The sequence below is a fragment of the Cyanistes caeruleus genome, unplaced genomic scaffold, assembly GCF_971803275.1.
Source record: "Cyanistes caeruleus unplaced genomic scaffold, bCyaCae1.hap1.1 HAP1_SUPER_30, whole genome shotgun sequence".
Taxonomy (NCBI): Eukaryota; Metazoa; Chordata; class Aves; order Passeriformes; family Paridae; genus Cyanistes; species Cyanistes caeruleus.
Genome location: NW_028256295.1, coordinates 1,218,938 through 1,231,152, shown reverse-complemented (window position 1 = coordinate 1,231,152; position 12,215 = coordinate 1,218,938). Strand labels below are relative to the sequence as shown.

Genomic DNA, 12,215 nt, shown 5'->3' with positions numbered 1-12,215 from the left:
TTCTCTCTGATCTCCCTGGGCACAGCAGGAAACCCTCTCAAACTGCCTTTGGCCATCACCATTCCTGAGCCCTGGGACAGGAGATGTTGCCAGGCTCCTCTGCCTCAGGAGCAGTTTGGGATGATGCAGTCCAACCCCAGGACTGGCCCCTGTCCCCGTTCCCATGACCCCACTGCTGCAGAACAGAGCTCACTCCTCACTGTCCATGGGCAGAGCCCCTGCTCATCACAGCAATGGGGCCAGATCCCAGCAGAGCTCCAGGCACGGGGCTGAAGGAAGGGCTCTGAGAAAAGGAAAATTGGGTGGCACAGAGCAGCAGGAGGAGGGCTGGGAGAAGGGACTTGGACATTGCTCAGTAAAGTCTCCCCTGACTTGTCACTTTCTCCTCCTTCAACAGAACTCCATGGCCAGAGTGAAGAAATGCCCAACAGCAGCTCCATCAGCCACTTCCTCCTGCTGGCACTGGCAGACACGCGGCAGCTGCAGCTCCTGCACTTCTGCCTCTTCCTGGGCATCTCCCTGGCTGCCCTCCTGGGCAACGGCCTCATCATCAGCGCCGTAGCCTGCAGCCACCACCTGCACAGCCCCATGTTCTTCTTCCTGCTCAACCTGGCCCTCACTGACCTGGGCTGCATCTGCACCACTGTGCCCAAAGCCATGCACAATTCCCTCTGGGACACCAGACACATCTCCTACACAGGATGTGCTGCACAGCTCTTTTTCCTTCTCTTCTTCCTTGGAGCAGGGTTTTCCCTGCTGACCATCATGTGCTACGACCGCTACATGTCCATCTGCAAACCCCTGCACTACGGGACCCTCCTGGGCAGCAGAGCTTGTGCCCACATGGCAGCAGCTGCCTGGGCCAGTGCCTTTCTCAATGCTCTCATGCACACAGCCAATACATTTTCCCTGCCCCTGTGCCATGGCAATGCCCTGGGCCAGTTCTTCTGTGAAATCCCACAGATCCTCAAGCTCTCCTGCTCTAATTCCTACACTGGAGAACTTGGGTTCATTGCAGTCAGTGCCTGTTTGGTACTTGGCTGTTTTGTGTTCATGGTTTTCTCCTATGTGCAGATCTTCAGGGCTGTGCTGAGGATCCCCTCTGAGCAGGGACAGCACAAAGCCTTTTCCACCTGCCTCCCTCACCTGGCTGTGCTCTCCCTGTTTATTAGCACTATCATATTTGCTCACCTGAAGCCCCCCTCCATCTCCTCCCCATCCCTGGATATGGCCCTGTCAGTTCTGTACTCAGTGGTGCCTCCAGCCCTGAACCCCCTCATCTGAGGGATGAGCCTGAGGAACCAGGAGCTCAAGGCTGCATTGTGGAGAATGATGACGGGATCATTTCAGGAACATTAAACTGCTGACCAATTTCTGCAAATCACTTGTAAGAAAAATCACCTTTGATAGTTCTTTCTGGTTTTCCTTTGGAGGTTCTTTTTATTTGTTTTACTTTTTTAATCTTGTCCACAATAAAATGTCATTGTTTTGTGCCAATTCTCATTTTGTTTCTCTCCACGTTCCCTGTGCCCACAGACTGTGTCCATGAGGCGCTGCACTCTTGGTGGATTTAAAGGAAATAGAGGATCTCCCAGGAAAGTTTTCTCCAGAGATGCCCCTTTTGTTCCCTTCTCTGGAGCTGCAGCAGCAGTGTCTGTGTGCAGAGCTGGGGCAGATCAGTGCTGGCACAGCAGCTGTGGCCAGGAGCAGCAGCACTTGGTGTTGCCAGTGCTGCTCCTGTGCCACTGCCCCGCTGCCCTCCTGGCCCTGGTGTTGCTGCAGGGCCTGAGTGCTCTCGGGGCCGGGCACAGCCCTGGGGGTGGCAGTGCCGGGGCTGCAGCAGGGACAGGCCATGGGCACTGCTGGGGCAGCGCTGACGCCTCAGGGCAGGGCCTGGGGGCTCCAGGCTCCTTGCCCAGGCTCTCTCAAGAACACGGCCAGGCCAAAGCTCAGCACAGAAAACCCCCGTGAGCAGCCCCAGGCTGGCCGTGGGCAGGCTGGGGGCAAACAGCATGGCTGGGGCTCTGCAAGGTCCCTGGGGGAGACGGGAAGGAGCAGCAGAGCAGGGGCTGATCCATCCCCACTGCGCTGGACACCCCAGGGCAGCGTCCCAGAGCGTCCTCATGGAGCTGCCGACAACATCCCCCCTGTGCAGCCCTGGCCTCTCCCCCAGCTCAGAGAGGTGCTGCATCCTTGCAGGCACAGACACGGCAGCACTGGCTCAGGAGCCCCTGTTTGCACTGCCCAGAGCAGGCGTCAGCACCCCCATGGTGCTGCTGTGGGGAGATGAACCTGAAGGAGCACAAATGCCATCAGCCCCAGGGGCCAGGAAGGGCTGGGGGACGGGAGGGAAACCACTCAGGTTTGTCGTGGCCTCTGGAGTCACACAGAAAGTTTGTTCCCATGAGCTGTGAGTTTCCTGTGCCACTGCAGATGTTGTTGCTCAGGACCAGGAAATCCCAACCCTCTGAATCACACCTGGGATCGAGATTAGTGGAACTGCTGGAATGACAAGGACTGGAATGCTGGTGGAAAAGCCTGCACTAATTTAATTAACCCAATTTCCTGATGGAAAATAATACAGGAATTTCCTTTCTGGAATTGGAAAAGCAAGGAAACGTTTTTTTAGGAGGTGTCATAGGCACTCCCAGACTGGGGGTCTCCCTAACCCATCCTTTCTGGATTGAGGAATGGAAGTTCCTGGGATGAGCCAGGATTAACAAACCTCTCCCTCAGGTGTGTGTTCCAGGATTTTCCCAGGTTTTCCCAGCTCAGGTGAGTCATGTGCAGCATTCCAAAGGGATGGAGCTGTTAAGTGGGAAATCTATGATTTTCCCAGATGTTTTCCCATTTTCTCCCAGCCCAGGTGAGTCATGTGCAGCATTCCAAAAGGATTTGTTAAAACCAGGAAGGATTTTGTTCCCCGTGGGTATAAAACTGTCTCCAAAACCCTCCCAGAAAGGCCAAATCCTGATTTTAGCATCTTTTTCCACCTCCACTGGGTGAACCAAAACTGCTGGGTGTGGTGTCACCCACTGGCTGGTCCTTGGGGAAATCTTCTCCTCGCTCCCCGGATGGTCCTAGGAGGGTCCCGGTGTCCCCTTGGATAGCCCTTGCTAAAACGCGATGGGGTTTCCTCAGGGAAGTGACAGACCCGAGAGCGACTTGCTTTCTGCAGCTGGTGCTGCAGGAGACGCTTCTCCAGGGAACCAGGGAACCAGGGAACCGCTGGCAGAGCTCCCTGTTGGGCCCCACCTGTCGCGGCGAGCGGAGGTGGTCAGGGTGCCGCGACCTTCCCAGGGAAGCGTCTCCTGTGGCACTTCCCCTGGGCGCACAGGCACGCTTGCCTTGCCCCCGGGATTCAGCTGCGAGCCCTTCAAATGGCTTTTGGAATGGCCACTGTTCCTCGGGTGCTGCCGAAGAAAAGAGACGGGAGGCACCGTGTGGGGTTCCAAGGAGGTCTTTATTCTTCTCTCCTGAAGGGTCCCAGAGACAACAACTGGCCCAGGCTCAGTGAGAGCAGGGATTATATGGGAAAAGCAGGGGGTGGGGTGGAGCAACAGGGACAATGGTCTGAGGATTCAGGGGTGGAACAAGGGGGAAGGGCCAACAGGGTAAAAATAATATGCATACAGGGGGAAAGACATGTTGGGAACCACTTAACGTGTGGCTGTAAAAATGACAGCTCCCCATCGAGGCCTGTAGCCTCTGGGGGAGAGCGGTCAGTGAAAGCCTCCTATGGGCTTTTCCTCCAGGGGAGAGTGGCTACAGCATTGGCTGCTTCCTCGGCCCCCACAGTTCCCAGTATCCAGTTAACATCGCACAGTTCTTGGCATCATTCGGGCCCAACAAAGGGTTTACAATAGGAAACAACTGGTCCACTGTACCCTGTAAGGCTCCACTAGCAATTTCTCCCTGCACACGTGCTCTGACCATCTTCATCACCAACTCCTTATCTGTTTTCCTTAGCGCTGTCATCATGAAATCACCTCAGTCTGGGTCTCGGTTCTTGACTATTAACTCCAATCTTTTTGCCACTTTGCTAGGGTTTTCTCTATAATTATGAACTTCTTCCTGCCAGTTATTCAGGTCACCAGTAGAAAAGGGGATTTTCACCCACACAGCTTCTCCTGTGGGACCCACTATTTGCCTTAAGGGGGTGACTAAAGGCAAAGCTTTCTTGGTTTTATTCCTTGTACATGTTGTCACTGGCATCCCCACACTTGTTCCCTCACCAGGATTATTCATCTCATTCTCACTTTCATTTAATTGAGGGAGAGGACTGGTTGCTTGAGGGGGAAGGTAGAGCTGGCCTGGAATAACTCGGCTGTGAGTCTTGGACATCTATAACAGTGTCTTCCTCGTGCTTTTTTGCCAGTTTCAAACATCTTTGCCCTAAACTACATGCTGAACAACATCTCTTTATTTTCCACCTGTTATCTCTTTCCAAAGGAAGGACCAAAGTCTCCTGGGGGTCTAAATCAAAGCCATATTCTTTGTGCCACTCAGGTTTATTCTTCAGGGTAAAAAAATGTGTCTGCACATATCACTTGGTCTCATTTGTCTTCTTTTCTTAAAAATAACATCAACTGTAACAGTGGATGATCATTTAAAGTTCCATTAGGCAGTCCATTTTCACCACTTTCTAATTTTTACCAAGCCTACCGTTGGTTACAGTATTTAATCAGATCACTTTGCTTCAAAAAATGACCCTCTGGGATTCCTCCCAAGTCTTTCTAATGTGCTAAAATACATTCTAGTGGACACTTCGTGCCTTGGCCCAGATGTTCCTTGTCTGTGTCACACCTGTGAATTTAGAATGGCCACCAGCCGGGACATGTCCCAAGGAGGCCGTGCCAGATTCTGTGACGGGCCCCGTGCCCTTCCTGCTGTGGCTGCGTCGGCAGCCCTGGGGGCTCCTTCTGCTACCCTGAGCCTGCAGAGCAGGGCAGCGTTTGCTGATGGTTTGAGGCGTTCCTAAAGATCCTGTTGGGCTGTCTTAGACACTTTGGGCAAGGGATTCCTTCCAACCTGGGCCACTTTGGGGGGGATGGGGGCAGCCCAAGGGCAGGTGGCAGTGTGTGCAAGGGCCCTTTGTGACACATGGTCACCATGGGATGGAAATGGACAGGGTGTCAGAGGGCCCTTTGTGACATGTGGTGACATAGGAGCTGGCGGTGACAGGGCCATGCCACAGTGCCCAGTGCACGCGACGGGACAGGACGCGGCAGAGCGGTACTGTGGGGAGCCCCCGCACAGCGCACTCGTTTGTGTCGGACCCGGAGCTTTTCTGAGCTGTTATTCCTACAGGTGACCTCGAGGCCAGACCACGGGACTTGCTGACCTGTGGCCTTGCCGAGGCTTCTTTTCTTAAGGTTCTCTTGAGGGCAGATTGCGGGACTTGGTGACCCGGAGCTTTTCCAAGGTGTCGCCCATCCCTGCAGTCACTGCCCTTGAAACCAGACCACAATCCCTGTCAAGGAGCCTCCTGTCCTTGTGGCAGGAGCCCTCAAGACCCAAGTGCAGGACTTGTTGTCCTGCAGTCTTGCCAGGACTTCAGTCTTGCAGGTGCCTTCCAGGCACGACTGCAGGGCTTGCTGACTTGAGCTTTTCCAAGCCATCTCTCCTGCAAGTACCATAAATCCAGTCCCTGCCATGGAGCAGCGACCCCCAAGAGTGCCCAAGCTGGCCTGGGTGAAGGAGGAGGAAGAAGAAGGCCCTGGAACTGCCCCAGCACAGGAGATTGAAGAGGTGCAGGAGTTCCAGGCACCACAGGAGGGTGAGTTGCAGAGCTCGGCCTTAGGGCTAGTGCCTGTGTCCAGCTTGGCCCCATCCCATTACATGCCATGCCATCCCCTGGTGCTGTTCCTATGGAAAGGATGGGAGAGTCCTGAAGAAGACCTGGAGCAGCAACCCCCAAGAGTGCTCAAGCTGGCCTGGGTGGAGGAGGAGGAGGAGGAAGAGGAAGAAGGCCCTGGAGCTGCCCCAGCACCAGAGACCGAAGAGGTGCAGCAGTTCCAGCCGCTGGAGGAGGGTGAGTGGCAGAGCTGGGCCACAGGGCTGGTGCCTGCGGCCATCTTGGCCCCATCCCATCCCATTGCATCCCATCTCATCCCATCCCACCCTGTCCTGTGGAGACACACCCATGGACAGGATAAAAGAGGGGCAGGGGCTGCCCCCCCAGCAGTGGCTGTGCTCCATCCCCTGAGCCACCCCAGGGCTGTCCCTGCCTGGGGAGTGCAGGGCTGGGCTGTGTTCTCCAGCCTCTCCCGCAGCCCCTCAGCTCTGGCTGCTCTTTGCCAGATGCAGCCATGGACAGGACACAAGAGCAGGAGCCTGCCCGTGGCCGCTTCCGAAGAGCAGCGCAGGTACCTGCAGCCATCCCCACCTGGGCTGGGCCTGCTGGCACTGCTCAGCCCAGCACCACGCTTGGAGCACTCCATAGAACATCCCCGATGTTTCTGTCTCCTGCCCTTCTCCTACAGCTGGTTTGCAACTTCATCAAGAGAATTCGGGAGGAAGGGACCAGCGCCATGGCCGCTGGGGTCAGACCTTATTCATACATCTTCAACACCAAGGCCACTGCTGCCCTGCTGGATATGCTTGTAGAGGAGGGTTTTTACAGTCAAAAGCAAGTAAGCAGCCTGTGGCCAGGGTTTGATCCTCCAGGAATCACTTGGCCTCCCAAGCCACACCTGCTGATCACTCTAAGCCTTTGAGGCCATTGCAGCGTGGTGAGAAGGGAAGCACTTCTCTGGGGAAGCTGGGGACATTCCTGACTCCCTGTGGCAGCTTTCCAAGTCTCCCCTTGTGCTTTCTCCAGGTGCCTGCCATGGTGAGGTACATCCACCAGTGGCTCATGGCCAATCAGTTCTCTGAGCACAGGCTGAACAGGACCCTGCTGGATCTGAGCGAGGCACAGCCCACTGATGTGGTCATTGCTCTCCTGCGTGTGGCCCCAACGTGTGACAGGTACGGGGCCCACGTGCCCAGAGGGCTCAGAACTCCCCAGCCCATCAGCCTGCACAGCCTGGCCCAGGTGTCTGACCAACAGAGACTTCCAGAGCCCTCTGGCTGCTCCCCTTCCCAGCCCTGCTCCATCGGCCCCTGAGCCTGCTGCCATGCCATGGCCCCTCTGGGCCCTGTCCCTGCAGGCCTGGGCTGCCTGGGTGCTGCTGCTGGCGAGGGGCAGCAGGCAGAGGCAGAGCTGGCAGCCAGCTCAGCTCCCCATTGCTGCCCAGGCCACGGGGATGTGTCTGAGACCCCCGTGAGACAGAGCTGTCGCCCCGCAGAGCTGCTATGACCATGTGGAAGACGATCTTGTGCTCGCCCAGGACAGCGGAGCAGGCATACCTGACAGTCCTCGATGTGCTGGGGAACTGGCCAGAGCACAGCACGTGCACCTCTGATGGAGACAACACGGGTGTCTTTGCCCTGGCTGTGAGTTTCTGCAACTGGCCTTTGCTCAGCCCATGGCCAGCCGTGTCTTCAGCAGCTCTGTTTCCTCCTTCCCCCACTGCATCTCCCTGCCTCAGGCACCAGGCTGAAACCTGGCCTAGCGGCAGCTTCAGGGGCACCAGGCCTGATGCTCCCCAAGGGTTTCCCCTGACCTCTCCCTGCCACACTCAGGCCCTGACACCTGGACACCTCGGCACTGAGCACCGTCTCTGGGTTCTCTGTCCTCTGCAGGCAACTGTGCTGATGTGGAAGATCCTTCAGATGCTCTGTGTCCCACATGTAGTGACAGTGCATTTCCCCCGCCTCTTTGTGCATCTGCTCTTCCAAGTGTTCTTCAGCACTTTGGAGATGCCAGAGGATCTCAATGCCTTCTGGAAGGGATGCCAGGAGCAACACGGCCTTGCCATCAGCCCCAACAGGTGCTCTATCCCACTCCTCCTGTCCCTGCCATGTCTCCACGGCAGGAGCCAGTGCTCCCAGCGTGACCTGGGCTTTGCTGTGCACACAGCTTTGCAGTGCAGGCCCTGAAGTCCCTGCTCTGCCAAATGCATCGTGAGGAAGTGGTGGTGGAAATGGAACACAAGCGTGGCTGGGACAAGCTGCTCAGTGCTGACACCCACCACTATGCCGTGGGTCTGCTGGCCAGGTGAGACCCCCTTCTCCCCACTGCCTCTGACATTTGTGCCCTGTGCTGAAGTTTCCCAACACAGTCCCCACTGTTGTGGGCCAGAGGGCCTTGTCACCAAGGGACAGCTAAGGAGATTGGAAAAGGCTGGGAGAAGCGGGTGCCCACAAGGAGTCACCTCCCCAAGGGCCCAGGTCCCCTTGCAGGACAGTGGTCAAAGATCAGAGCTCTGTGAATCAGGCCTGGGAGATGTTTGTCCCCCTGGCTCACGGTCTTGGCTACTTTTTCACCCTGGCAGGGAGATGTTGTCTGCCTCTATCCCCTTGTGTTCCCGCATTGTTCCCTACCTGCTCCAGCTGCTCAGCACACAGGAGGCACGCTGGGATCTGCCTGCCCTGGCATTCCTTGTGGAGGTGAGCCCCATGGCCAAAACTGCCTCCCTGCAGAGCTGCCTGCCACCTCTCTGCCCCCTCACAGCTGCAGCTGCCTGGGATGGTGCCCATGCCCTGTGTTGGTTCTGGGCTCCTGCCAGCTGGCTCCCCTGTCACTGCCTGTGCCTTTCAGATCCTGGACTACCTGGACTTGAGCGAACGCAGTGCTAACAGAGTCCTGGAAATCTTCTCAAGGCACCTGAGTAGCGAGAGCAGGGACAAGCGTCACCTGGCACTCAGGGCCCTTTTCAAGTTGATTGATGATCCCTCGATGGTGAGAAGTGGGCAGTGGCTGAAGCAGTGCTGGGGAACGCAGTCACTTGGGCTCGGCTGGGCTTCGGGCACCGAGGCAGCTGCTCCCAGCTCTCCTGCCTCCTGCTTCAGCTGCCTGAGTGCTTTGGGACAGGCCTTTGGCCTCTTGGCCCTGTGGCAGCAGGGTGGCGTTTCACAGACTTGTCTTCCACACAGGCTGAAAAAATGCGGAGCCTGACTGAAAGTCTTGTAGAGCTCCTGTGGGATGCAGATGGAGAGATAGTTAGGAAGGCAATCATGGTGCTCAGCTTTATAGTTTTGGACAAGGACATGCTGATACCCAGCCACATGGCTCTGCAGCTGGCTGAGGCACTCCTGCCACTCTTTGACCATGTAAGACTCTGTGCCCCCAGCCGAGGCCACTGGGTGCTGCCCAGACACTTGGTGCCCTGGGGATTTGCCCACCTGCGCCCTGCTGAGCCCCATGCAGACAGGGCTGAGGTGTTTTTTCCTTCCTTTCATATAGGATAATAGCCAGGTGCAGCTGGTGTCCATATTATTCTTCCGATCGCTGATGACTGTTCTAACGGAAAAGGAAAAAAAGGCCCTGAAGTCACACGTGCACCACAGCCTGCTGCCACTCTTCTTCCACTGCCATGACGAGAACCAGCAGGTGGCGGAGGTGAGGACTCCCGGGCTGCTGCTGTCACCCGGGCACGGGGCTCGGCCGCCTCCTGCCCTGGCACCTTGCCGGCTGCAGCCTCCTCCAGGCCTTGGCACGCAAATGCGGATCCTGTGTCCTGGCTTGTGGGGCCATCTGCGGGTCTCTGCTGCTCTCCAGGCTTCTTGGGCAACGCTGCTTTGTGCGGCTGAGTTCCTGAAGAGGAGAGATCTGGAAAGACCAGTGAAGAAGAAGAAGCTGTGGATGATCACCGAGTGCCTGGTAAGGACGGCTTGGAAGGCCCAGCCTCAGCCTGGAGAAGCCCCCTGTCTCCGGCGCTCGGTTTGTGGGGCTGGCAGCTGTGCCCCTGCCCAGTGCCGCAGCCGGCCACACGGCTTCTTCTCCAGGCTCCTGTGGCCCCGAGCCGGGTGCCAATGGAGCCCCACACTGGGGCTGCGGGCAGGGGCGGCACCGCGGCTCCCCGGGCAGCAGCCGGCCCTCTGCCCCCTCCAGAGCCCGGCGCCAGCGGCTGCTGGCCGGGCCTCAGGGCTGGGCGGGCACGGGAGGCCGGGGCTGGCCGCAGAGGCAGAGCCCGCACCAACCCTTCCCTCCTGCCTCTCTCTCCAGCTGGGACAGGATGAGAGGCGAGCGGCCGAGCAGCTGCGCCGGGCCCTGCCGTACCTGGACTGCCCACAGGAGCCCTTGCAAGAGGCGGCCATCAGGTTCATCGGTGAGCCACGAGCCCGGGCTCCCTCCCCGCCCCGCCGCAGCTCGGCCCCGGCCCCGGCTGCTGCCCCGGCAGCGGCACCCGGGCCCGGCGCCCTGGAGCCCCGGCTGCCCTCGGGGCTGCTGCTGCCGGCCTCTGGCAGCCGTGCCCTTGGGCTGAGTCAGGATGCGGCAAGGGCCCGGGCTGAGCCCTGCCGGGGCGGGAGGCCGTGTGGCCACAGGGCTGGCAGAGCCGCTGGCAGGGAGCTGTGCCGCTGGGGCCCTGACAGGCTCTGTGTTCCCAGGGATAGCCGGGCGGCTCCTGAGGGGGCAGAAGGAAGAGATGCAGCTCATTTACAAATGTGAGTGAGGGCAGCGGGCTGTCAGTGGGGCTGGCGGGTGGAGCTGCAGGTCCTGGCCTGGCTGCGGAGGGCTCTGCTCCCCGTGTGGATGAGGGGCGGCGTGAGAAGAGCACACCGAGATTTCAGGGGCACATGGGGCATTCGTGGCCAGCAGCTTCAGGCTGATCCCCTTGGTCCCTGCTCCCTGCTGGCCATGGCAAGAGCCGACTGGGATGGCCCTGGCAGGGGGCTATCCGTGGGCCCTCACAGGTCTGGGATCTGACCGTGGCTCTGTTCGTCTCTCTTCCAGCCCTTGTGAACATGGTGGATGGCAGCAGCCCTGCCATTGTAAACCTGGCAATTCAAACACTGTACATCCTACAGGCAATAGAGAGGGCTCGATATTCCGTCTTTGATAACCTGCAAGATCAGCTACGCAGGGCATGGAGGACACGGCCTCGTCTGTCGGGCCTAGGCTGGCTGTGCTGCTGGAGCTCTGCAGAGAGCTGATCTGGCAGGCTCTGTCTGCTGGGCACCACCTGAGAGAGCAGCGATTTTCCTTTTCTCTAGCATTGTTCCTTTATTTTTTTTTTTCCTTATGTATATAAATATAGCATATTACATAGGCATATAGTTATAATAGGCAGTCTCACAAGACCTTTTTTTTGCTACCCATGGTGTACAGGGCATAGGGGAAGAGAGGTGTCATGAATAAAATCTCTCAAGAAATCCACCCCAGATGAAATACTGTGTTTAGTTATGTACAGTTAATGTTCTTATCCCATTTGTAAACCTTGTACCCCTTGTTTGCTCCGATGGTTATTAGTAATGTTAATTACTTACCAGTTTCTGAAGTGTTTTAAAGGTTCTTATGAGACATTCCTGTACCCTTTCCCCTTACTTCCCTGCTACCTTGTAACAGAGCTGCTCCCATGGGGGCTAAATCAAACTAACAAAAGCAACCCATTAGAAAGGTATGCCACAGAAGGAGGCAACTCCAATGGTCTCTGTGCCACACTAGAACAAAGAAACTCCCAGGAAGCTGTGTAACCGAGTAAAATGCAAACTAAGGCATGCAGGACACCAAAACAACGAGCTTACAGAGGAATAAGAGGACAAGGAAACGTATTTGAGCAAGCTATGATGCAAGATCATCTCCCTGCATCACCTAAACCTGCTTAGAAACCATCTTCCTGCATCACCATGACCTAAGAGGACTGGAAAGGACTGACAGCCCTAGACAGCAAACCAGGATGACAGGTCCCTGTCTACTCTCATGAGGATGGAAGCCTCAGCTCTGCAGTGTGTGCTGCAAAGCTGAATTGTGTCTCCTCCTTAGAGCTGACAGTGTGGGAACAGCTGTGATGGAAGCAATCCCTTGGGCCCCCCCCACCCCAAGAGCTGAATCCTAATAAAGGCATCAAACAGGAGTCTTGTCTCCTGGCCAATTTCTTTCAATTACCGTGTGCCACACAGGCCGTGGCCGAGGGGGCCTGGACCCACCCGGAGCTCCTCCCGGAGCCCAGCGGACTCCAGCTCAGCGGGGGCCAGCAGCGGGGCACGGCTTAGGCTCAGCAAGGTGTGAGCAGCCGTGGTCCGGCCCAGACTCAACCGGGGTCCCGCAGCCTCCCGTCCCCACCCGGTCACTGCTGGGGCCAGCCCGGCCCTGCCAGGCCGAGCCTGTGCGATTCAGCCCTTCTGGGACACAGGGCCAGAAAGACTTCAGCCCTGAAGCAGCAGGC

At 57.3% G+C, this 12,215-nt stretch overlaps 1 protein-coding gene and 1 pseudogene across 1 annotated transcript; both read left to right on the top strand.

Annotated features, from left to right (window-relative positions):
- The first annotated feature begins 420 nt into the window (after positions 1–420).
- On the top strand, positions 421–1,359 carry LOC147645252 (olfactory receptor 14J1-like; annotated as a pseudogene).
- A 3,857-nt stretch (positions 1,360–5,216) lies between these two features.
- Positions 5,217–11,206, top strand: LOC147645251 (maestro heat-like repeat-containing protein family member 7). The gene is made up of 16 exons (XM_086874786.1): positions 5,217–5,779; positions 5,879–6,034; positions 6,304–6,368; positions 6,486–6,635; positions 6,824–6,972; positions 7,293–7,440; positions 7,690–7,877; positions 7,967–8,104; positions 8,382–8,496; positions 8,648–8,788; positions 8,983–9,159; positions 9,293–9,448; positions 9,608–9,709; positions 10,055–10,157; positions 10,438–10,494; positions 10,784–11,206. The coding sequence occupies exons 1-16, from the start codon at positions 5,656–5,658 to the stop codon at positions 10,981–10,983; spliced, it is 2,169 nt and encodes a 722-aa protein (XP_086730912.1). The 5' UTR covers positions 5,217–5,655; the 3' UTR covers positions 10,984–11,206.
- Positions 11,207–12,215: the final 1,009 nt, after the last annotated feature.

Bases quoted from the DNA above. Each gene is read 5' to 3' on its own strand.
- LOC147645251 (XM_086874786.1), top strand. From the start codon at position 5,656: ATGGAGCAGCGACCCCCAAGAGTGCCCAAGCTGGCCTGGGTGAAGGAG. The intron at 6,369-6,485 runs GTACCTGCAGCC...CTTCTCCTACAG, and splicing joins GCTTCCGAAGAGCAGCGCAG to CTGGTTTGCAACTTCATCAA. The intron at 10,495-10,783 runs GTGAGTGAGGGC...TCTCTCTTCCAG, and splicing joins GATGCAGCTCATTTACAAAT to CCCTTGTGAACATGGTGGAT.